We start from the raw sequence: 22469 nt of genomic DNA on the forward strand, positions 1-22469 counted from the left end.
TACACAATAGACATTGCACATTACCAAAGGCATCGGAAATCATAAAGCAATATCTGTCATTCATTTTGAACAAACTCACATAGGTACGCGCATAAATAGTATCATAAAACAATCAAGCGGCGCACGATGTTGCTTCGCTGTTGTTTGTTAATCAACTGACTGCAAATGTTCTTTGTCCTATGGTAGCCACTTTACGCTCGCGGTTACCAATACATCCATACATTTCATTTGCCCATCTCTGATATAAAAGTTCAAAATATACATTCTGTCAAGAAAGTATCCGGAATTTGTTTTGATGTCTTCAATTGAGTTCCCGGAAGGGGATATTTCAGTGTGAAGAAAGGTAAAAGTCAGATGGAGCTAAATCAGGTAGACTTGGTACTTGTTCAATGATATTTGTTGAGTGTTTGGCTAAAATTTAGCACAAATACGTTAAAAAATTTTGTAAAATTCGACAAACACTACTGAGGTCGACTGACATAATCAGCTGCTGTAAATACACTGGTTGACAGTTTGCGCTAATGTTTGGCATCAAAATTAAGGACAGTTATACCAACCCAGAAAGAAATTAACCTGTCTTCCATATAAGCGGGAGATGAGAGGGGGAAATAAAAAATTTCAGATACTTTCTTGGCAGAATGTAAGTGTAAATGCAAATATCTCAAAAACCACAAATCAGCGGCAACTTTATATATTGATATATTTTCTTGATCTGGAGGATCTCTTCTATCGGTACATACCCAGTTAGAATGCTGTTCTAAGTCCAACCGTTTAGTGTAAACTACCCGACTCATCCGGCGCTATGGTAGAAGTTGGCAGAACAATTAAACGCGCTCAATGATCCAGAACGAATTCCCAGCAAAATTAAAAGACGTCTTGTGTATAAAATGTGTAGTGAATGCAGAAGTGTCTTATGACACTTCATCAATTATTATGAGGATAGCAGTTATATGTAATGAGTGTACTATGAAACTCCAATACTTAGTAGCACCTTGTCTGTGAATGTCGATGTTTCCCGTGACGCTCCATAATCATCGCGTCCTGGAAAAGTTACATCAGACGAATTAACTTTATATCTTAACTGCTAGTAGTTCCTAGAAGATTGACTGTTATTCCCTCAAAAAACGAAACAACGGAAAAGTAAATAAATCGAAAACCAGAAGAATACAATACTTAGTAGCACCTTGTCTGTAGATGCCGATGTGTCCCTTGACGGTCCATAAACATCGCGTCCTGGAAAAGTTACATCAGACGAATTAACTTTGTATCTTAACTGTTAGTAGTTCCTAGAAGATTGACTGTTATTCCCTCAAAAAACGAAACAACGGAAAAATAAATGAACCGAAAACCAGCAGAATGTAGCAAGAAAATAACAAAATGTTGATATGTTTTCACAACCACTTTGTATCAACACTGTGAAATCATCAATCGATTTTTTTTTTTTCACAATTCAAAACAATGGAAATAAGCAAAACCGAAACAAATGCGTCAAATATCGTTTGCTTTTACAACTGCTTATTCATATGGAAGTAGTTATTTTCTGCTGGCAGAAATTTCACTAGCAGAAATATACAACTCTCTCAGCTTTTTACACTCTCTTCTGCCAGTTTCAGATAATTTTTTGGGTTAGAAAAGGGTTTTGCAGCAGAAACTTTATTAACAAGTAATAGTTAGCACTTATGAAACAAACTTACTGTTTTGAAAAAATTGTGATTATCATGAAGAGTAGAAACAATATTGAGAGAAATATCCCCAACACACGAATAAGTTTGCGGAGACATTGAATAAAGTAGCGGTTGCAGGGTTTTTCTCAATTCAACTAAATAACAATAAAAATTAAAAAACTTTTTAGTTTTGTGTATTTTATGTGTGAAATTTAACAACGAAATACAAGTCTGAAATTTCAACCTAAAGATCCTTTAGGTGAATTGATATTATCAACGAAAGAGAATACATAACTTTTGGCAAATGGATTTAGGAACCTCCAGTGAACTTTTACATATGGTGAAACTATCAATAGAAAAACAAGACACAGAAATGCGAGATATGCAATTGTCAGCAATACTTAGATATTTAACCTCTTCTTCTTTACTGGCGTAGACAAATCTTATAGCTCTGACAGCGCTAGTTTGCATTAGCGGGCTTAATATGCATTAACTTGCGCATTTGACCCATGTTAATGCAAATTAGTAATGCACAAAAATTTCGTGCAATTAGCTGAATTTACCAAATTTTAGTAGGCAATATTGGTTAAAAATGGCAGATTTTTGCTATTGTGAATGATGATTGATAGAAAGAAAAATATAAAAACGTTAACAAAGGATTTAAGGAAAGCGTTAGAGGTAAGCATTTTTTATATTGCTAATTATATTATGTGCCAGTAGACTTACAAAAACTAATATTTTTAGGTGGAAGGAAATAAACAACGAACAATGTGGACAAACAGTGACGAAAATGTTTAAATTCATTTTTGGCGTGAACGAGTCGGAAAGTTTTGACGTGCTAAGCGAAATTTGCACATCTATGCCAATATATCTGTGCAAATGGCACACAAATTTACTCCAAAAGAAGTTCATGTAAAAATAAGGAATCTCACACAAAAATATAGGTATACTATGCATGAACATAATCTCTTTGACATTATTAACTTTTGTGAAATTGCAGAGAGGAAAAGAAAAAAGTTGGACCCTCGGGGAGCAGTCCATCGGGATGGAAACATTTTAATGCGGTTCATCAAATTATCGGATTGACGGCAGCCAATATTGTTAAAATCTACGAATCATATACTGTGGTAAGCTTAGTTTTACACGTTTATTATTAAAATTATTTCTTCTTTAAAACATATCGAATTCAACATTACTTCTGTTCCTTACCTATAGGATCACCAGAACCAATGTCATCTGAACCGGTGTGTACGCCAGTAATGACATTGATGAACTCGCCATGAGTGTCGACATTGGGTAGTTCAACATCAGCAGTGGGTACATCTAAAATTTCCAAACATTTTGTATGTGTAGCTGATCCCAGCTTTTAAGATTGCGTTACAATCAAGTATTGTGTTTACTTTCACTCAATTCTCTTTTAACTCATTTAGTATAAACGGATTTTTTCATTAAATTCATTTTGATCTTCTAAAAATAACAAAATTGCCATTAATATTTTCTTCTTATTAATTTTTATTTCACTATTTCTAACAAGTAAACAAATTTCAACATCAGCTGTCTAAATGCACAAGTCTGCCGTCTGTCACCATAAAATTTCAATGCGCTTTCGCCTTGCTTAATGCGCATTAATTTTGCTAGTCTGTCAGGGCTATTACGCGGTTATAGCCGAGTTAACAACAGCGAGAGTTAGGGTGTGTTCGTCGTGAAATTACTGCGACAATGGTGCCTTAGATGAGAAAGCATCACGTTCTACGAAAAATTCGAGCAACACTTCCAAAGAAACACGTTCTGTCGTCAAATTGTTGCGCATCACTAGCGTAAAAAAAGTATCAAAAAAATTTTCAATGCGCGATAAGATCGAGGAAGAATTGTAAGTGAATTGTGTGTTATGTAATGTAATAAAAGATGAAATTTGGGTATAATTCAATACTTTTGAAAATTCTTTTACTCTTCTCTTTCTTTTTTGCAGCAGTCTTTAGATAATTCAATACTTTTGAAAATTCTTTTACTCTTCTCTTTCTTTTTTGCAGCAGTCTTTAGACAAGAAACGATTTCATCTACATCTTCTTTCTCTTCTTTTCTTAAATTGTCACATCCATTTTCCAACATTTCGTCAACAAAATAATTATTGCAGTATTCAAGCAAAGTACCAGCTGGGCATCAGTAACAGAGCATCAAGTTGGCAACAAGATTGCAGTAAGTTGCAACTTGCAACCAGATAACAGCAGCCGCATTTGACTAGTAAAAATAGCTGTAAGAAGTTATATTAGGGACAGTTTTTTAAGAATGTCAATAAAGTGCACGCGTTTCGGCATAGTGATAAAAAAATATTTATTTTCACTCATATTATTTGGTGGCTCAAGTCGATCCAACTCTTGACTGCAGCCAAATATCCTCAAACTGCAAGATGATAAAATTAAAATTGTGCGGCTTTGAAGAAAAACATAAAATTAATATCTGAAAGTCTTATAAAGTTGCGTAAAAAGCAAACCTTGAAATAGCAGGCGGTCTAAACCGATAAAAAGTGTGAATAAATGTATACAAAATTTATGTGAATACAAATAAATTTTGTTTGTATTTCAACAAATAAATTAACGAAAATATAAATTTTAATGTTATAAGTGTTTTAAATTTTAATGTTAATTGAAATTAATATCGACAAGCGGGGTGGCGAGAATCCCCTTCCTAGAAACAACAGGCGGTGCGTATATTTAGCGTCTGTAATCTCAGTGAATCACTTATGAGAGTTGCACCAGCATCGATGTCAAAATCGTGATTGGCGACTTTAACGCCATTGTTGGCAAAGAAGGTATCTTTGGCACCACCGTCGGTAAATTAAGTCTCCACGACGAAACATCCCCAAATGGGTTGAGGCTGATCGACTTCGCCGGGGCACGAAATATGGTTATCTGTAGTACTAGATTACAGCACAAGAAAATTCATCAAGCCACCTGGCTGTCTCTGGATCGAAAAGCTACCAACCAGATCGATCATGTTGTGATAGACGGAAGACACGTCTCCAGTATTCTAGACGTGCGTACGCTCCGAGGTCCTAGCATCGACTCGGACCACTATCTTGTTGCAGCCAAGATTCGCACCCGCCTCTGTGCAGCAAAAAACGCACGTCAACAAACACAAGGAAGGTTCGACGTCGAGAAGCTGCAATCACAACAGATAGCAGAACGATTTTCTATTCGGCTTGCACTCCTGCTCTCTGAGAGCACTCGTCAACAACTCGGTATAACGGAACTGTGGGACGGCATTTCAAGCTCTTTAAGTACAGCTGCAACCGAAACCATAGGTTTTCGGAAAGTACCAAAGAACAGCTGGTACGATGAGGAGTACCGTGTCGCAGTACAGAGAAAGTAGACTGCCTACCTCGCAACGTTACAATCGACCACAACATGTGGGGGATGTGATAACTATCGAGAGTTGAAGAGGGAAGCAAGACGCATTTGTAGACAAAAAAGAGAGAGGCCGAAATGCGAGAGTACGAACAGCTTGACAAGCTGGCCGACAGGGTTAGTTCTCGAAAACTCTACGAAAGATGCGTCGATTAACAGAAGGTTTCAAGACCGGAGAATACTCTGGTAGTACATGCATGCATGTGGTGGTTTTCCCAACAAAGCTACAACAATTTCGGAATCGGTATCGATACGTGATAAGATGTTGCGTAATATAGATATGCAGACGACGCATGACTTGGCTTGGTATGTGGGGAATAGTTTACTCATTGCGGTAGTGTATCTGTGAAATACTAGTTCAGTTTCAGTTTCTCTCTAAAATCATCAGGAATCATAATTGGCGAAGGCCATCCTGGGGATCGAAAAGTAACATATATTTCTGCTTTTTCTTAAATTGGGATTTTAAGACTTAATTCCGACATTGTTTTTGTTTTTTTCCGCCAATAGTATGTGGAGTGTTGGACGATTGTGGCTCTAGTGGTAGTCGTACGACGTACCGGCCATTATTTGATCGTGTAGTTGTGGCAGTCTTCACAATACCGACCTTTTAGAGTTTTGTTTGTTCTGGGGGAAGTTTCCTTAACTTTTGGATTTTCCTTAATTGGGAATTAGGGTATTTGTCTGCATTATCCTCAATTTGGGTTGGTATGGTGGTAGCTGGTTCTGAACTAGTCCCCTTAGAATCTAACCGAATATAGTGTTTTGCGCTAGAAAGGTGGTTGATATTTTTTCAACACCTTTAAGTAAGATTTACGGTATAAGGTCGCTGCCTAATATTATATCTATTTGAGAAGGTTTGTTGCAGTCAGGATCTGCTAGTTATAAGTGTGAGACCTTGTGCCAATGTCTGTTATCTATGTGATAGCTTGGAAGCATATTTGTTAATTGTGGTAGGACTATAGCTTCTGTTTTAATTCGCTTATCCGCTTGGGGGAAATTAGGGTAATGTTTGGATGACAATTTTAGCTTATTTTGTGCCTTAGACGCTATCAATGTTCGCTGTGATCCTTGGTGTATTAAGGCTTTGAGTTTGAACAGTTCTCCTCGGTGTTCGATGGAGACGACTACTGTAGGTAGTAGTACCCTATTTTGATATTCGCTGTATAGCGTTTGCATTTTTGATGCCCTTGAGTAGCTTGCTTCTTGTCAATTTTCGGGATTTGCTTTGGCATTGAGTGATGTCTTTTATGACAATATATGCAATTGAATTTCCTCGCAATTTTTATATGTATGGGCATGTGACAAGCAATTTATACATCATTTTTTTGATCTCACGAAATTGTTTCTTTCATTAATTTTTAGTTTTTTATGCGGCGGTGCAAATGTTTACCAGAATTGGGTCCCAGTTGTCTGTGAGAATATTATGTGTCTATGAGTATTTGTGTAGCCTTATAAATTCTTCACTTATTTCTTTTTTAATTTTAGGCAAGTTTAATAGTATCGTTACTTGTTTATCGACCAGTACTCTTTCGTTTTCGTACCTATCTATTGAAGCTTCGATTTAGTTCTTGTTGAACGTTTTTAGTTCTGACCATTTTTTTATCTACCCTTTCCGCAATTTCATATTGGGTAGTTAAGAAATCTTTCATCTGTTGCCACGTTGGGCACTTTCTTTGTGATGAGAGCGATTGCTCCCACAAAAGTAACGATTTTTCTGGTAATGCGGATGTGCATATATTTACCAGAATGGGGTCCCAATTATCTGTGGGAATATTCTGTGTCGATAAAACCGACAAACAATTTGAAACCGTGGATTGAAGCTTTATGAATTCTTCACTGGTTTCTTTCTGAATTTTTGGTAATTCATTAGTATCGTTACATACTTGTCGACTAATATTCTCTCGTTTTCGTAACGTGCTTTAAGAGCTTCCCAAGCAAAATTGAAATTTTCGTCATTTAATGCGAACTGTTTGACTATTACGCCTGCTTGACCTTTGGTTTTGTATCTGAAGTGATACAATTTTTGCGTTTGTGATAATTAGGATGGTTTATGTACACTGCCGTGAACATGTTCCGCAAGGACGGCCATTATTCATAACCTCCGTAAAAGGTTTCTGTGTCAGATACGGGCACATCGAGGTGGATGCCTGAACTTGCCTTTTGATTATCTATTTGTGGCAGCTCTACACTCGGATGAGAAGTAGGTGCAATTGCTTTTATTAGTTTTAATTGATCGGAGATCATAGCTTTTTTTTCTTCGTACTGGTCTAAGGAGTTTTCTTATATTGCGTAAGCCGATTGTTTAAAATTTTGTGGTAGGTCTGAATCGTCAATTTTACTATGGCGTCATGAGCTGGTGGGAGGCGAATCCAGAAATTCTTAAGATTTTGTATTTTTATTTCTAATAACGATCCAGAGTTTTCTTGAATCAGTGTAGATGCAAATCTAGTGCAGCATTTTGTTAAACTGTCACTTTGTGAAATAAATTTAGCAACATGTTTTGAGCGCGTAGCTACTTCAGGTGTATTTTGATTGATATTAACTTTTATCATTTTGATTGTATATTAAAATCTTTGTCAAAACGAACTAAGTTTCCCTCAGTTTAAACTGATTTATGTATTTGAAGCGGTAAAGTATAATAAACTCTATACTCTTTTAAGTAAATAAGAGTTTATTTGTTTATATTTTAGTTTGAAATATATTTTAATTTAATTTATTTATTTATTATTTTTATGTTTTTCTTAAATCCGAACTTTTATTTTTTTATATTTTTATGTCCTTATGTAGGTATGTAGTTACACCCTAATAATTGGACTTATATGTACGTATTTTTGTGCAATTGAGAGCTCGTTGAAGAGAGTGAGTGGGTTGATGTACAAGTGCGGTGAGTTGTGTTGTGTACAAATGTGATGTTATCGACTATGGTCGTTTCCAATTTGTTCCCAGATGCGGTGTATTGGTGATCATTTGGAGTATACAGTGTTTTTGTTAGGGTGCACTATTTTATCGCGGGTAAAGTGGGGGAGGCTTAACTCATTTAAACAAAGTGAAATAAGAAATTCCTGGTTTCAAAGAAAATCCTTCACGCTGGACTCACGAGATAAACTCCAACAAATTTTCAATTCTATGAGCTAAAATGCCACAAAACGATACAATGGCTCAGGACATCGCAACTCTACGAGTACAGGTAGAAATAGTCACACAGGCTTTAAATAACACACAATTAAAGGTAAATACTCTAGAAGCACAACAATCCTCCCAGGAAGTCACTTCGACAGATCATCATGTAGAACTCACACCAAACATAACCAACGGAAACTTTATAACTTTAAAAACATTTGAAGCCATACCGAGCTTCAGTTGTGATAAGAACCAGTACAGTTCTTGGAGAAAAAGGGCATGGACATTTATGGAAAATATCAAAGAATTTTCTATCCTCCCGAACTATTATACAGCCTTTACAATTATACACTCAAAAATTATTGGGTAGTCAGCAAATATTCTAACCAACCACAACATCAAGCTGAATTTCTATTCGATAATCAACAGGCTTGATTACACATATGCTGATCAATGACCATTGTCTGTATTTCTGGAAGAAATTAAGAATATTACACAAGTAAAACGAAAACTATCGGAATTTCACGGTGAAATCAGCAAAACACTGAATCTCGCGCTCTCAAAGATAGAGATGTCAGGAGAACAAGGACCTGCATCCATGTTACAATATGCAAAGCAAGAAGCAGTCCGTATTTTCATCACAGGACTCAACAGCAGATATACAAGCGGCACATTATACAGTCGTCACATGCAGTTTGACGCATTAATTACACCATATAACCAGCGACAAAATCTTACACAACAGAAATGTGATGATAGAATAAAATACAACCCAAATGTGCAGGTACAATATAACCACCAACCACGCTAGAAACCAATGGAAGTAGATGACTCTCGACAACACGTACGACGAATACAATAGAACTATCGACCCCTCCCAAGGAACAACTTTAAGCAATCTCAACGATTCTATAACCCGTTCAGAGAAGATCAACAAGCAGCAAAACGCGGAAGAATTATTTTTTCAAGGAATAACAACATCAACAAGGTACAACGAGTAAACCAGACGAGAGACGAAGACCTACAACCACTTGCCCCACATACTGATGATATCTATGAGACAGGAAGTGTCCACCCACAAAACCGGTTAAAGTAATAACGCTTAACTCATCAATCATAATTTAGAATTCTTTGAAACCGAAGCTTTAAAGGAGTTCGATATGCTTCTGGGTGAACACGGTCTTAGGGTCTTGAAAGCAGAAATTAACATTTTCGAGAATCAACTCTCATATAAATATAAAAAGCAAGTAGTAAGCAACCAAAAAGTGAATTTCGCAATCAATAACGACACGTATAAAACTGAAATTGAAAATATCATGAGGATAAATGACGAAACTAACGAAATTATTCCAATTACTACTACAATACAAGCTACAATTAGGACAGAATCAGAAGATCCTATTTGGTTGAAGCAGTATCCGTATCCAATAGCAGACAATTAATTTATAAACAAAGAAGTATATAAATTGTTGGATAACCAAATTATTCAACCTAGTAGAAGTCTTTATAATTCTCTATACTGTAATTGTAATAGATTTTCAGAAGCTTAACGCTCAGACTATCACTGATGATATCCTATCCCAGATGTAGCTATGACAATACAAAATCTGGGTAAAGCAAAGGTTTTCACAACGATAGACTTAGGTCACCAAATCTTGATAAAAAAAAATCAGAGAGAAAAAAACTACATTCAGTGTGAACGGGGCAAAGTATGAGTTCCTTAGGATGCCGTTCGATTTAGAGAGCTGAAGAGATTCGTACAATAGTAAACGCAACACACAATGGCATTATGAAGATTTCAAACGAGAAATCGCTGACAATAACTGTAGATCCAAATAAAACTCAAACTATAAAGAATTATCCGACTCTAAAAAATTTAAAAGAATTACGGTCATTTCTTGACCCAGCGAGTTATTACAGAAAATTTGTACAGAATTTCACTGCAATAACGAAACATCTAACAACATGTCGCGGAGACAATGGTGGTGTAACTCCAAATCAAATAGCAAGGGTCCCACACTACAAACACAAGTTGAATTGTTTCAACCAAATTTCAGCAAACCTTTTGAACTAACGACGGACGCAAATAACAAATAGCTGTACCCTCTTAGAAGAAGAAACCTGTTTCGTTTATACATATTTAGAACTTTTCGTCAAACTATACAGCACCAATGAAAATAAAATACTCGCTTTCGTTTGGTCACTTCATAAATTAAGAAATTACCCATATGGTATATCAGATTTAACGATTATACATAATCGTCACTCACCTTTTCGATTTTCTATAAAAATGCGAACACTAAACTAAAACGATGGTAAAATTTCATAGCAAAATACGGCGCTAAATTAGTATATAAGCCAGGGCATCACGGCATAAGCGACAACGTTGCTGATGCATTGTCTCGCCAACAGATTAACACTTCAAGTTGCTCACAACATTAAGCTTAAAGTTCAACCAATCTAGTGGAAATCTCTTCGCAAAATATTTTTTCGTTTTCACAACACACACTTTTTTATTCGAATAAAGAAGAAATAATTGATACACTGAAAAGAATAATAAAACCCAATGGTAACAAGCGCTATAAAAAAATTAACAAACTCTATTCCACATAGAAAATTACATAATTTCACCGTTTCCAAATACCTCGATCGTTCAAACAATCTCAAAAAATGACAAAAGACTTAGAAGAGAAGAGCACGTAAAAAAACCAATACGCCAAATGTGTAAAAAAGCAACAGAAAATTGTGAAATCTGCTTAACAAACAAATACGAACACAGACCAAACAAACAACCAATTGGAGCCGCACCAATACATTTAGACTTATTTCACATGAACGGAAACACATACATCAGCACAACTGATAAGTACTCAAAGTACTTATACATACGGGAAATTCCAAGTAAAAACTATATATACAAACACATTGACGAAATATTATCACAGACTTACCCAAACGCCAAGTATGTCATTACATAACAAATCAACATTCACGAGCATATGTGCGAAACAAGTACACGAAAAACTACAAATACATACAGTTACACCAATATTTCATTCGACAACCAACGGTCAAGTCGAACTCGCTAAAGTCCCAGCACAGGAACATAACCACTCACCGGAAAACGAAATTTTTAACGCGGCACGACAATACAATGCAAAAATTCACTCAGTCAAAGGAGAGAAATCCGATGACGTGTTCTTCAATCGATGAGGGTCAGGATATCAAAAACAACTTGAAACAAATCAATTAGTTCATACCATAATAAAAATCGTAAGTGTATTAAGTACAAAAATTTTATATACTCCGAAACACACCGTCAAAACAAAAAGTCAGCTCATAAAATTATTACGGGTACACCTGACCACGACGACTTAATCGAAATTAAGACATGATTAATAGCGGGATTCTGTAACCAGTCTCTAGTCTCTATTTGAGAAATTTTGAGGCAAAGTCTCAATTTGAGACTAGTTACTATTCACTAAACAGTCTCTAGCGTTAGTCTCAAAATATTGAGACCTGGTAGTTAGCAGGTCACAAAACTAAAAAGAACTCTTGTCTGCCATTTTGAATATACCGAATAGAGATCATCATAGATATTAATCGATTGTCGTTTTCTTTATATTTTGTAAGCAACTCAAACACGAAAAGGTTAAAAATAAATCAATTTTACATAAATTTCGTAAATATTATGAAACAAAGTCAACATATATTTTTATTTTCATTGATAATTATGTTTTTGACTATGTTATAGAAAATTTAATATTTGTTATCGACATATTTATTTTCATTCAAGTGTAAAAACATCTCTGAATAATGAAATGTACTAGATTTTGTGACTGTCACTTACAGAATAGCAATATCATCTCAAGTCTCAAAAATTGTCTCTAACTTAAAATCTCAAATTTAGAGACTTGAGACTGTCTCAAGTTACAGAATCGCACGGTAAGTATGCTGATAGAAAAAAGTAAAAAGCAAAAGAAATAAAGTTATAATCTGAAATAATCTTAGAAACCCTAGATCTTAAAACTATAACAGACAGCTATGTTCGAGCTGCTTAATGATTACCGCAGTACTACAATCCTGTTGCTAACTTGATACTATGTTGTATATGATCAACTGATACTTTGCTGCAATACAGCAATAATTATTTCGCGTAAAACATGTGGTTTCCAAATATGGAAATCTTAACGTATGTATATATGGTAATTGCTGACGAAATGTTGGAAAATGGATGTGAAAATGTTTAAAAAAAATTCTAGCAAAAGAAAGGTAAGACTGAATTTACCGACTGTTGTGCCAAAGATACCTTCCTTGCCTACCCTGGCGTTAAAGTCGCCAAGCACGATTTTGACATCCAAGCCCTCATTGAAGGCATCTTTGGTCACATCATCTTCCTCTTCCGTCGGGGCGTGGAAGCAAATCAGCGATATGTTGAAGAACTTCGCTTTGATGCCGATTGTGCCTAGACGTTCGTCCACCGGGGTGAATGACAGTACTCGGCGACGGAGTCTCTCTCCCACCACGAATTCCACACCGAACTTGCGCTCCTTTATATGGCCACTGTAGTAAATGGAACACGGACTTAATCGCCTCATTCCTTTTCTCTCCATCGCATTTCTTGGGCGGCGGTGATGTTAGCTTTTACTCTAACGAGGACATCAACCACTGAGCAGCGGCAACTTCCCAATTAAAATACCGGACATTCCAGGTCATGCCCTGAAATCATAATTCTTATTTCGTTTGCTGTGGTCGAGATCAAAAGGGAGGTTTCTCTTCCGATGCTGTTTTTTACTTTTAATTTTTTACGTGTCGAGCCCCAAACCCAGCGTACAACCCTGGGAAGGGACGGTCCGTTTTCTCACTCGCCTTCAAACGGATGTTTTCTGGCTACCCAGAAGATACTTCACCGTCTAAGACTAGAAGCCGTGAGCTACTTGAGCCATATGTAAAATAATCGATATTTGACTAAAGTAACTTAATTAATTGAATTAGTGATTTTAAATAGTTAAAGGTTTATTACCTTTTAATTAGCCTTAAAAAATAGTTTATATTATAGAAAATAAAACAAATCTGAAAGATTTAAATAATATAAAATGTAAAGATTCATAGGGTCTTCCCGTCTTTTAATCCCACAAAAGGTGACGGCTAAAATACACTTAAAGCGCTGATGAAATTATTCGATCGTCTCTAGGGTACTTTAAGAAAGCGAAAGAACCTCCGAACGTACTAAAACGAGTCTTCTAAACTTAAAACGCGCCTGCAAGGATAGCTATGAATGAGATAAACTCACTCTATTAGTAAGACTCTGTAACGAAGCTTTTTTCTGCCCCTGCTTCTTACAAGTATAAATTGCTGAGGTATACTCGCCGTGTCCAGGGTTCGTTACAATAAATTTGTAAATATTGGGGCTCTTCTGCGAATCGTACTTTATTTTACTTTCAACTTATATTAATATGTAATATACATATATTAATCTACTTTGTTACAGAATAGTCTTCTGCGTTGTACTGTCGTCGCCCGGGGACGACGCTATCCGGGTTCTGTGTGGCCCGTTAGGGCAATACCGTTTCCCGCTCTGTTGCGTTCCTGGGTGCTAGACGACTGCAATGACGATGTCCTGCGACGTGCGTTGACGCTCTCGTGCTACGACGACCACGCTTCAGCTATTTCTGCCGACGCTCGTGTAGGCTTCAATGACGGTGTCCTGGCGTACACGTTGACGCTCCTCCGCAACGACGACTGCGCTCGACTACTTCTGCCGGCGATCCTGTGGGCGCATCGATGACGATGTCCTGGCGTATACGTTGACGCTCGCGTGCTACGACGACTACGCTCGGCTACTTCTGCCAGCGCTCGTGTAGGCTTCAATGACGCTGTCCTGATGTACACGTTGACACTCGCGTGCTACTACGACTACGTTCGGCTACTTCTGCCGACGCTCGTGTAGGCTTCAATAACGCTGTACTGGTATACACGTTTACGCTCCTCTGAGATCCCGGATCACGGAAGACTGTGTTAGCGGCCGCGATGTTAAAGGTTGAGTTGGTCAGAGGATAAACTCACTACCAAGCTCACCCTTAACAGACGCGTTCACAAGTCAGGGTATCAAGACTAGCCAGAGGATAAACTCACTGCGTAGTCTGATGCCAAGCGTGCGTACGCTGTCACAGTCCCGTGCTGACTCTCTGATCATCCATCACCTAACTCCCCAGCAAGCCTGTGCTGCGTGCTAAAACATTCGCAACATGTTGCGTTGGGATGGCGTGTGTTGCTGGGACGGCGTATGTTGCTGGCAGTGGCGTGGTTTTACCGCTGCGTATGCATGCTTGTTGTTGTTCTATCTGCTTGTCTAATTTCTCCGTCTTCGTGGTTATCCCGCTGCATTGTTTGCGTGGCGTGTTTTTACCGCTGCGTATGCGTTCTTGTTGTTATATCATCTGCATGTCTGGTTCTTCAATCTTCTTGTATTTCTAGAAGTGGCGTGGTTTTCCCGTTGTGTTGTAAACATTAGGGTGTGCCTTTATGGGTTGTGTGGGCTAAATTCTGTATAGATATTTAGTTCTCACAACTCTTGTTATAATAATAGTTAATAATAGTCATTAGTCGTAGTAATGAACCCAAAAAAACAGATGTTGGCAGTATTACCTTTGTGATACCACCGTCAGAGACCAGGGCTATGTTCGTAAATGCATCATGACTTGCAGCATAAGCAACACTGCAAGTTTGACGTTTGATACTTCTTATACAATTTTTGACAATTTGCAGATACATTTGTTTGCATTTTTGAACGCGTATAATACTAAAATGGAAATTTTGCTGAATCTAAAACTAGACGAAATTTGTGAGCAAAGAAATGATAATTTTCTTAAATTTAAGAAAAAGAAGGGTATTGAAGTCAAAAAGAAAAATTTGTAGGTACAAATGCTTGTCTTTTAAAAGACAAAGTAATTATAGAACAAACTTTCGGGAATTTTTAAGAAACAGTTTAAAATTATAAATTATATTGAAGCTTCGAGCTTTAAAGCCACATCTAATGTAATACTCGCTTGTGCTTACACAATTTTATCATAAATAAGGTAGGTTATTCTGAACATATTAACGATACAATAACACATGCCGATATGGAAACCAACAATGAAATCGAAGGAATTCAAGATGCCCCCATTCGCCGTGTTGATTCAGATGATATCAATGGAATCGATAGAAGAAACTATTTTACCACTCTGTTTTCATCATAAAAAATTTACTTTACCTCACCTTCCTTTATTTGAATAATTTTTTTATTACTTTTTCTGATGAACTTCATTTTAATTTTTATTGTTTTCATTTACATTTTTAACTTCGGTCACAACTTTCTTCCACAATACATTTTTTTTTTTCCTTCTACCCGATTTAAACTCGTCCTCCATATTCAACCATACTCTCAGCAATAACTGTGTCTCCGCATTACTGAGATTTTCACTAAAAATTTAAAAATAATAATTTTTACAATTATTATTAACATAATTTAACTAAATTTCAATACAAAAATTAAAATAAAACTTCTCTTACTTTTCGTCAGATATCGTAGTTAAATGCAGTAAACAATTTTTGATAGAAATTATGAGTGACAGCTGATAGAAGTGTTGTCTTTTTGAACGCTTGATTATTGCAGTGCTGCAATATTGGCATTTCTGAACGTTCTGTTTGTTATGCAATCGTCATGATGCGCGTCATGATGCATTTACGAACATAGTCCAGCTGACGGTAGAATCGAGAGAAAAAGCTCAAAATAGTATAACGTTAGAGACTACCTCGGCGGTTAAAATATTATCTTCCACAACTCCAAGTGTTAAATCTAGTAGCGTCTAAACAGATGAGATATTTGACTTTTCTACTTACTATATACTGCACAAAATTTTTTATGTCATCTCCTCCTTTTTTCTTATAGGTTTAGTGGTCTGGCAAAATTAAAACAACTGATACAAAGAGTTCCCTTAAGTATTGATATCCATATAATGTTGTTTAAACTGTACAGTGAAATTAAAATTTGTTTTCTGAATTGATACTATCATAATATATTACACACACAAAATACATTATGGCAATATATTAAATATTTTTAAAAATTTATTGAAAATTTAATCTGATTATCCCTTATAAATGAAAAATCACAAGGTAGGCTAAAAATGTTGTTCATCTTTATCTGCAAACGCCGTTTCTAACATATTATAGTTTTTTGGTTACATTTTACACAATTCGGGTAACTGATTCTATATAACATTTTGAGTGATGCTATGTTGGGCATTTCAAAAACGAAATAGAAACATTGTATATTAATGGCTCACAGTTTTTATGAGGGTTATTGGAACGTTGGATGATAGATAACATCGAAATAATGCCCCATGTAACAAATCACAAAAAACTATAGCAAGCTTGTTGCCCAGAGACTTTTCTTTTTTTTCTACCACAACAGATTGCAAATAGTACAATATATATAATACACATTTTTTAATTTGTACTTAAAAAATAGCTTAATGGTTTAGCTTTTCCATTTTTACTAATAACAGCCCTTCGTCCTGCAAGAAAAAGATTTTTAATTACAACATTATTAAAAAAGTCTTTGTATACATGCCTTCGTTATCCGAAGAGTTCGCAATCCCCATTACATCCAATGATTTTATGAGCGTACCAAGATTTGACCGATCGTCGAGATATTTGTTGCTAATACGTAGAGTGGTTCGCTCACGATTCTTCGTTTGTGTATGCCAAACCAATATTTCTGTACAGTTATTTGCTTTAGGTTCAATTATATTTAAATTTAACCGGATACTACGTAGAAAAAGGTCCTCTTCATAGCCCGGTTTATAAGGCATGCTAGCATTTGGATACTCAGCCATATATGCCAAATTCGTTGCAAATCCGGCCATATCCACTGGCCAGCGCCTTTCTGCTACCCATGAATCTAGAAATCCAACCACTTTTCCCTATCGAATATAATTATTAATAATTAAAAATAATAAGAACAAATCTATTCAATGCTCACCTTTCGTACAACTGGTCCACTTACGGAGTACTCTTCAATTAGTCCCACAGGAAACATAGAAACCCGTTGTGTATTTCTTATTTCAGAGAATAACTTTAAGTCATACGTATTGTCATCATCACCAAAGTAGAGAATTCCGTTTGTGATATTTCGCTGTCGTAACCATTGTATTGCTGCCCGGCGGTTGGCTACACCACGAGGCATTGGCTTTTTCTTGCGGTAAAATTCTGGCATTGGACTTGCCAAGTGCGTAAAAGGTAAACCTAATATAAAAGACTATTTAATCATTTACTACAGTTTGTTAAATATAGTATTAGATGTAAATAGTATACACTTTTAAAAATTATTATATACAACAGACATATGCCAATGATTAGCTCATATATATAATAGTGCAAGTTATGTTACTCATTCGACGAAATATCATTATTAATTTTCAAAGAAAAATGTATTTAGTTTTAGTCATAGTAGAATACATTCAGCCTAATTGGAAACTTCGTGTAAATAAATCAATCTCATGTATCTTTATTTTCAAGCGAACGAAAAATTCGTTTATCGAATTTCGTGTGGATGAAAACTCAGTTTCGAATCTCGATTATACTATTGTGAACTTCGGCGATCTAAATTTATAAAGCCAATTGCGAATTTTTTGGCTTAAAAATATCTTTTTATATCCTTGCAAGATATTGCTACAGAGTTTGCTCACCTAAAAACGTACGAACGTGATCGGACCATTGTCACGTCCACAAAACGCCATTAATCGAAATCTTATAAATTGCCATAACTAAGCCGGAAATTAAGATATATGTATAACAAGTTTGGAAATTCTTACGAAGTAGGCGTGGTTCCACCCCGTAATAGATTTAATGTACATATCTTCTAAACCATCCTAGCTATAATGGTCAAATTCGCACAACGCAAATCTTTTTAGCATCTTTATCCACCCTGTGAAAATGGGTGCATTTGGATTATAGCCTCGTCCATTCCACATACATATAACGGTTTTGTTATAAACTATTAAAAGTGCAATAAATCTATAACTGCTTGACCGATTACAACAGTGAAGTATTAGCTCTACAATTTAGTTCTTCTTCTTCTTTACTGGCATAGAAACGTTCCATCGAATACGATATTCGCCATGGCCCACGCGCAAAGGACCATAAATATTTCGCAGAACTTTTCTCTCGAAAACTCGCAACGTTGACTCATCAGATGTTATCACCGTCCATGCTTCTGCACCATAAAATGTGTGACTTATAGAATTTGGTCTTTATTCGTCGAGAGAAAACTTTACTTCTCAATTGCCTACTCAGTCCTAAGTTGGTATTAATGCTGGTTCCAAGATAGAAGAATTATCTACGACGTCGAAGTTGTGACTGTCAACAGTGACGTGGGTGCCTCATCGCGAGCGCGACGCCTGTTTGTGTGATGACACGAGATATTTCGTCTTGCATTCGTTCACCACCAGACCCATTTGCTTCGCTGCCTTACCCATTTTGGAAAAACTACATGAAAATTCTGCATTAACGGCGCGGGTGTTGAGGCCAATGATATCAATATCATCAGCATACGCCAGCAGCTGTACACTATTATAGAAGATTGTACCTTCTCGGTTTAGTTCTGCAGCTCGAATTATTTTCTCCAGAAGTAGGTCGAAGAAATCACACGAAAAAGAGTCGCCTTGTCTGAAACCTCGTTTGGTATCGAACGGCTCGGTGAGGTTCTTCTCGATCTTAACAGAGCTTTTGGTGTTGCTCAACGTCAGTTTACACGGCTGTATTAGTTTTGCGGGGATACCAAATTCAGACATCGCGGCATAAAGCAGCTCCTTTTCGTGCTTTGAAATCGATGAAGAGGTGGTGTGTGTCGATTCTCCTTTCACGGGTCTTTTTCAAAATTTGGCGCATGGTGAATATCTGGTCGATTGTTGATTTGCCAGGTCTAAAGCCACACTGATAATGTCCAATCAGTTTGTTGACGGTGGGCTTTAATATTGCACATAATACGCTCGATAGAATCTTATACGCGATGTTGATGTCCCATGGCAACTACCGCGTAGCGCACATTGTGATGTCTCTCTTTTTATGGATTGGGCAGAGCACACTTAAATTCCAATCGTTGTTCATTCATTCGTCCGACCATATTTTACATAGAAGATGACTCATGCTTCTTTTCAATTCTTCGTCGCCGGGATTGAATAGCTCGTCCGGCAAACCGTTGGCCCCTGTCGCTTTGTTGTTCTTCAGACGGTTAATTGCTATTCGAACTTCTTTATGGGCGGGCAATTGAACGTCTGCTCCATCGTCATTGATTGGGGAATCGGGTGTGCCTTCTGGCGTGAAGTGTTCCCTCCATAATTTAAGTATGCCCTATGCATCAGTCACTTGATCACCTCTGGAGGTTCTACAAGAGTATGCTTCAGTCTTGAAACCTTATGTTAGTTGCCGCACCTTTTCGTAGAATTTTCGAGCATTACCCCTCTCGGCTAGCTGTCAAAACTTTCGTACTCACGCATTTCGGTCTCTCAATTTTTTTGTCTGCAAATGCGTCTCGCTTCCCTCTTCAACTCTCAGTATCTATCCCATCCCAGCAGTCTGCTTTCTCTCCGCTGCGACACAGCACACCTCATCGTACCAGCTGTTCTTTTGCATTTTCCGAAAACCAATGGTTTCGGTTGCAGCTTAAAATGCCGTCCCACAGTTTCCTCATACCAAGTGTTCAAGTCAAGTCGAAAATCGCTCGGCTGGCTGTTGTGAATGCAGCTTCTCGATGTCAAACCTTCCTTGTATTTGTTGACGTGCATTTCATGCTGCACGGAGGCGGGTGCGAGTCTTGGCTGCAACAATGTAGTGGCCCGAGTCGATGTTAGGAGACGTCTTTCTCTTCCGTCGGGGCGGGGGCGCATCTCAGCAGAAGAACTTCGCTTTGATGCGGATTGTGGATAGCCGTTCATCCACCGTGGTGAATGACAGTACTCGGCGACGGAGTCTCTCTCCCATCACGAATTCCACACCAAACTTGCGCTCCTTTATATGACCACTAGAGTGTGCCATTTTGAGGCTACCTTTTTTTTCAACTGATTCGGAATCGATCTTCAGTAGTCGAAGTCGATTAAGAATCAATTCTTGACATTCGAAAAATCGATTTTCGAGTAGAATCGGAATCGAGTTTACCATCCCTACTGGCAGCCATCGTGTGTACATATAATAACCTCCGTACAATAACCACTACAAAAAAATGATTTTTTTTCCATGTAATTTATATGGAAAACAGAAAATTTGGAAGAGGCACCTCTTAATATTAATATTAAGAGCTCATCTTTTGAGTGACTTTTTTTTTTACATATTTCGAAAGTTTTGAGCCTGTTTTTCAGTTGAAAAAAAAAGGTTGCCTCAAAATGGTACACCCTAATGCCCACTGTAGTAAATGACACAAGGATCTACTCGTCTCAGTCCTTGTCGCATCCATCGCATTTCTTGGACGGTGGTGATATCAGCCACCGGACAATACCGGACAATCCAAGGCATGCCTTAAATCATAATTCTTACTTCGTTTGCTGTGGTCGTCATCAAAAGGGAGGTTTCTCTTCCGAGGCTCTTTTTTACTTTTCATTGGGGGCTTTTTTACGTGGCGGGTCCGAAACCCTGGGAAGGGACGGTTCGTTTTCTCATTTTAGCTCACCTTCAAACGGATGTTTTTTGCTACCCAGAGGATACTTAGTCAAAGACCGGAAGTCGTGAGCTGTAAAAGAATCGTTTCTGGCCACTCCTAAGTGAACGGCGACCAGAGAACTTTTCTCACTTGCGTGAACTTCTACACATGACTCCATCCTTAGTATTAATTTAGTTAGTTACCTTTTTTCAGTCTGAATCTGATTTATCAAGATTTTCATCTTAGTATTGACCTAAAAGACAACGTAGTTGTTTTATAACCCTTTGTAACCACAAAAGTTTTAAAAGTAAATTGTTAATAAAGTAAGCTTACATTTTTTTATGGTTGTTCCCCGCTAACTATTTCGTGACTAGATTATATTTTTTATTTCGTATGAATAAATTAAAATTTCGATTAGAAAAGATATTTGAATGTGGCAAATGTTTCCCATGTGAAGTTGTCGATAAGAAAAATACTAATATATGAATTTTTCCATCGGGAATGGCGTTCATACGAAGTTTATAATAAGGCTGATTATGTGCAACGGATTAAGCTTCGCACTGCATGCAAGCCAAGGACGCCGTTGGCCGTGTAATATCATATATACTAAAAACCCAAATTGCGTAAAAGGAACCAAATTTTTAAAAGTACCTTTACACTAAATTTCTTGTTTGTTGTATTCAAAGAGCGTTCCATGGTAAACAGGACTTCTATATGTCGACTGGTGCGTTAGAATCTGCTACCTTTATCGATTGTCCAATGAGAATTTCATAACAATTCATCTATTGAAAAGGAAGTTATTGCGTTTTAAGTGTCAGTATGTTTGTGTTATCGGTGCGAAAATGAGCTTCGAACAAAGAGTTTTAAAATAAATAAAAGTGGTAAAACTTTTAGCGAAACGTATCAATTGATGAAACAAGTTAATGGCGATGATTGCCTATCCCGTAGCAGAATGCACGAGTGGTTTCAACGTTTCCAAAGTGGCCAAAATCTGTGATCACCGGAAATTCCATCAAAACTGTGCGTGAATTCATCAAAAATCAGCCGAAATCATCATTGAAATTCATGGAAATTGAATTGAACATCTCCAAAACATTGATTTATCGCATTTTGACCGAACATTTGGGCTTACGAAAGGTGTGCGCACGGGGTTTTTCCGCACAAATTGACTGACGACAAAAATTGCTCAGAATCCAACATTCCAAGAAAGATTATTTGACCAAAAATCACATTTTAACCATTAACCACTCACCGTATTCACCTGATATGGCACCGTGCGATTTCTTCCTTTTCGGAAGAATGCATTTGCCCATGAATGAAAGCGAGGCCATTCAAAAGGCTTGCACCGGCATACTGGCGGCCGTACCGGCCAACGAGCTCAAACACTCGTTCAACATGCTATTGGGCTGTGCAAAAAAACTGTATTGAAGCAGAAGGAGACTATTTTGAATAAAATAAATTCATTTTGCCGAAAAAACCATTTGTTCTGTTTTTTTAGTCCTCTTTCGTTCACAACCAGACCCATTTGTTTCGCTGCCTTATCCTTTTTGGAAAAACTGCATGAAAATTTTGCATTATCGGCGCGGGTGTTGAGGCCAATAA

The 22469-nt window shown here is 37.1% G+C and overlaps 2 protein-coding genes and 1 long non-coding RNA gene across 7 annotated transcripts in view; 1 reads left to right on the plus strand and 2 right to left on the minus strand.

Moving 5' to 3' along the window:
• LOC120781602 overlaps positions 1-10921 on the minus strand; it is a 91202-nt gene extending 80281 nt beyond the window's left edge. Inside the window, exons 1-4 of one of the 3 annotated variants that reach the window (XR_005706104.1) lie at positions 10833-10921; positions 10459-10732; positions 2874-3131; positions 741-1233 (exon numbers count right to left, since the gene is read on the minus strand). This is a non-coding gene — a long non-coding RNA (uncharacterized LOC120781602). Of the gene's footprint in view, positions 1-740; positions 1234-2873; positions 3132-10458; positions 10790-10832 lie in introns of those variants that run through there. The other 2 variants (XR_005706105.1, XR_005706102.1) reach the window with 2 other exon arrangements.
• Positions 10922-11397: 476 nt separating this feature from the next.
• LOC120781598 (putative nuclease HARBI1) overlaps positions 11398-22469 on the plus strand; it is a 56613-nt gene continuing 45541 nt past the window's right edge. Inside the window, exon 1 of the mRNA XM_040113835.1 lies at positions 11398-11461. The gene's annotated coding sequence lies outside the window, so the exon portion shown is untranslated. The remainder of the gene's footprint in view (positions 11462-22469) is intronic.
• LOC120781597 (galactosylgalactosylxylosylprotein 3-beta-glucuronosyltransferase S) overlaps positions 16279-22469 on the minus strand; it is an 88336-nt gene continuing 82145 nt past the window's right edge. For 2 of the 3 annotated variants that reach the window (XM_040113832.1, XM_040113833.1), the window contains 3 exons: positions 17217-17479; positions 16806-17157; positions 16279-16749 (listed from right to left, as the gene is read on the minus strand). In XM_040113832.1, coding sequence (XP_039969766.1) covers positions 16682-16749; positions 16806-17157; positions 17217-17479 — 683 coding nt within the window. In that variant the 3' untranslated portion in view covers positions 16279-16681. Of the gene's footprint in view, positions 16750-16805; positions 17158-17216; positions 17493-22469 lie in introns of all 3 variants that reach the window. The other variant, XM_040113834.1, reaches the window with a different exon arrangement.

The sequence above is a fragment of the Bactrocera tryoni genome, unplaced genomic scaffold (genome assembly GCF_016617805.1).
Source record: "Bactrocera tryoni isolate S06 unplaced genomic scaffold, CSIRO_BtryS06_freeze2 scaffold_7, whole genome shotgun sequence".
Taxonomy (NCBI): domain Eukaryota; kingdom Metazoa; phylum Arthropoda; class Insecta; order Diptera; family Tephritidae; genus Bactrocera; species Bactrocera tryoni.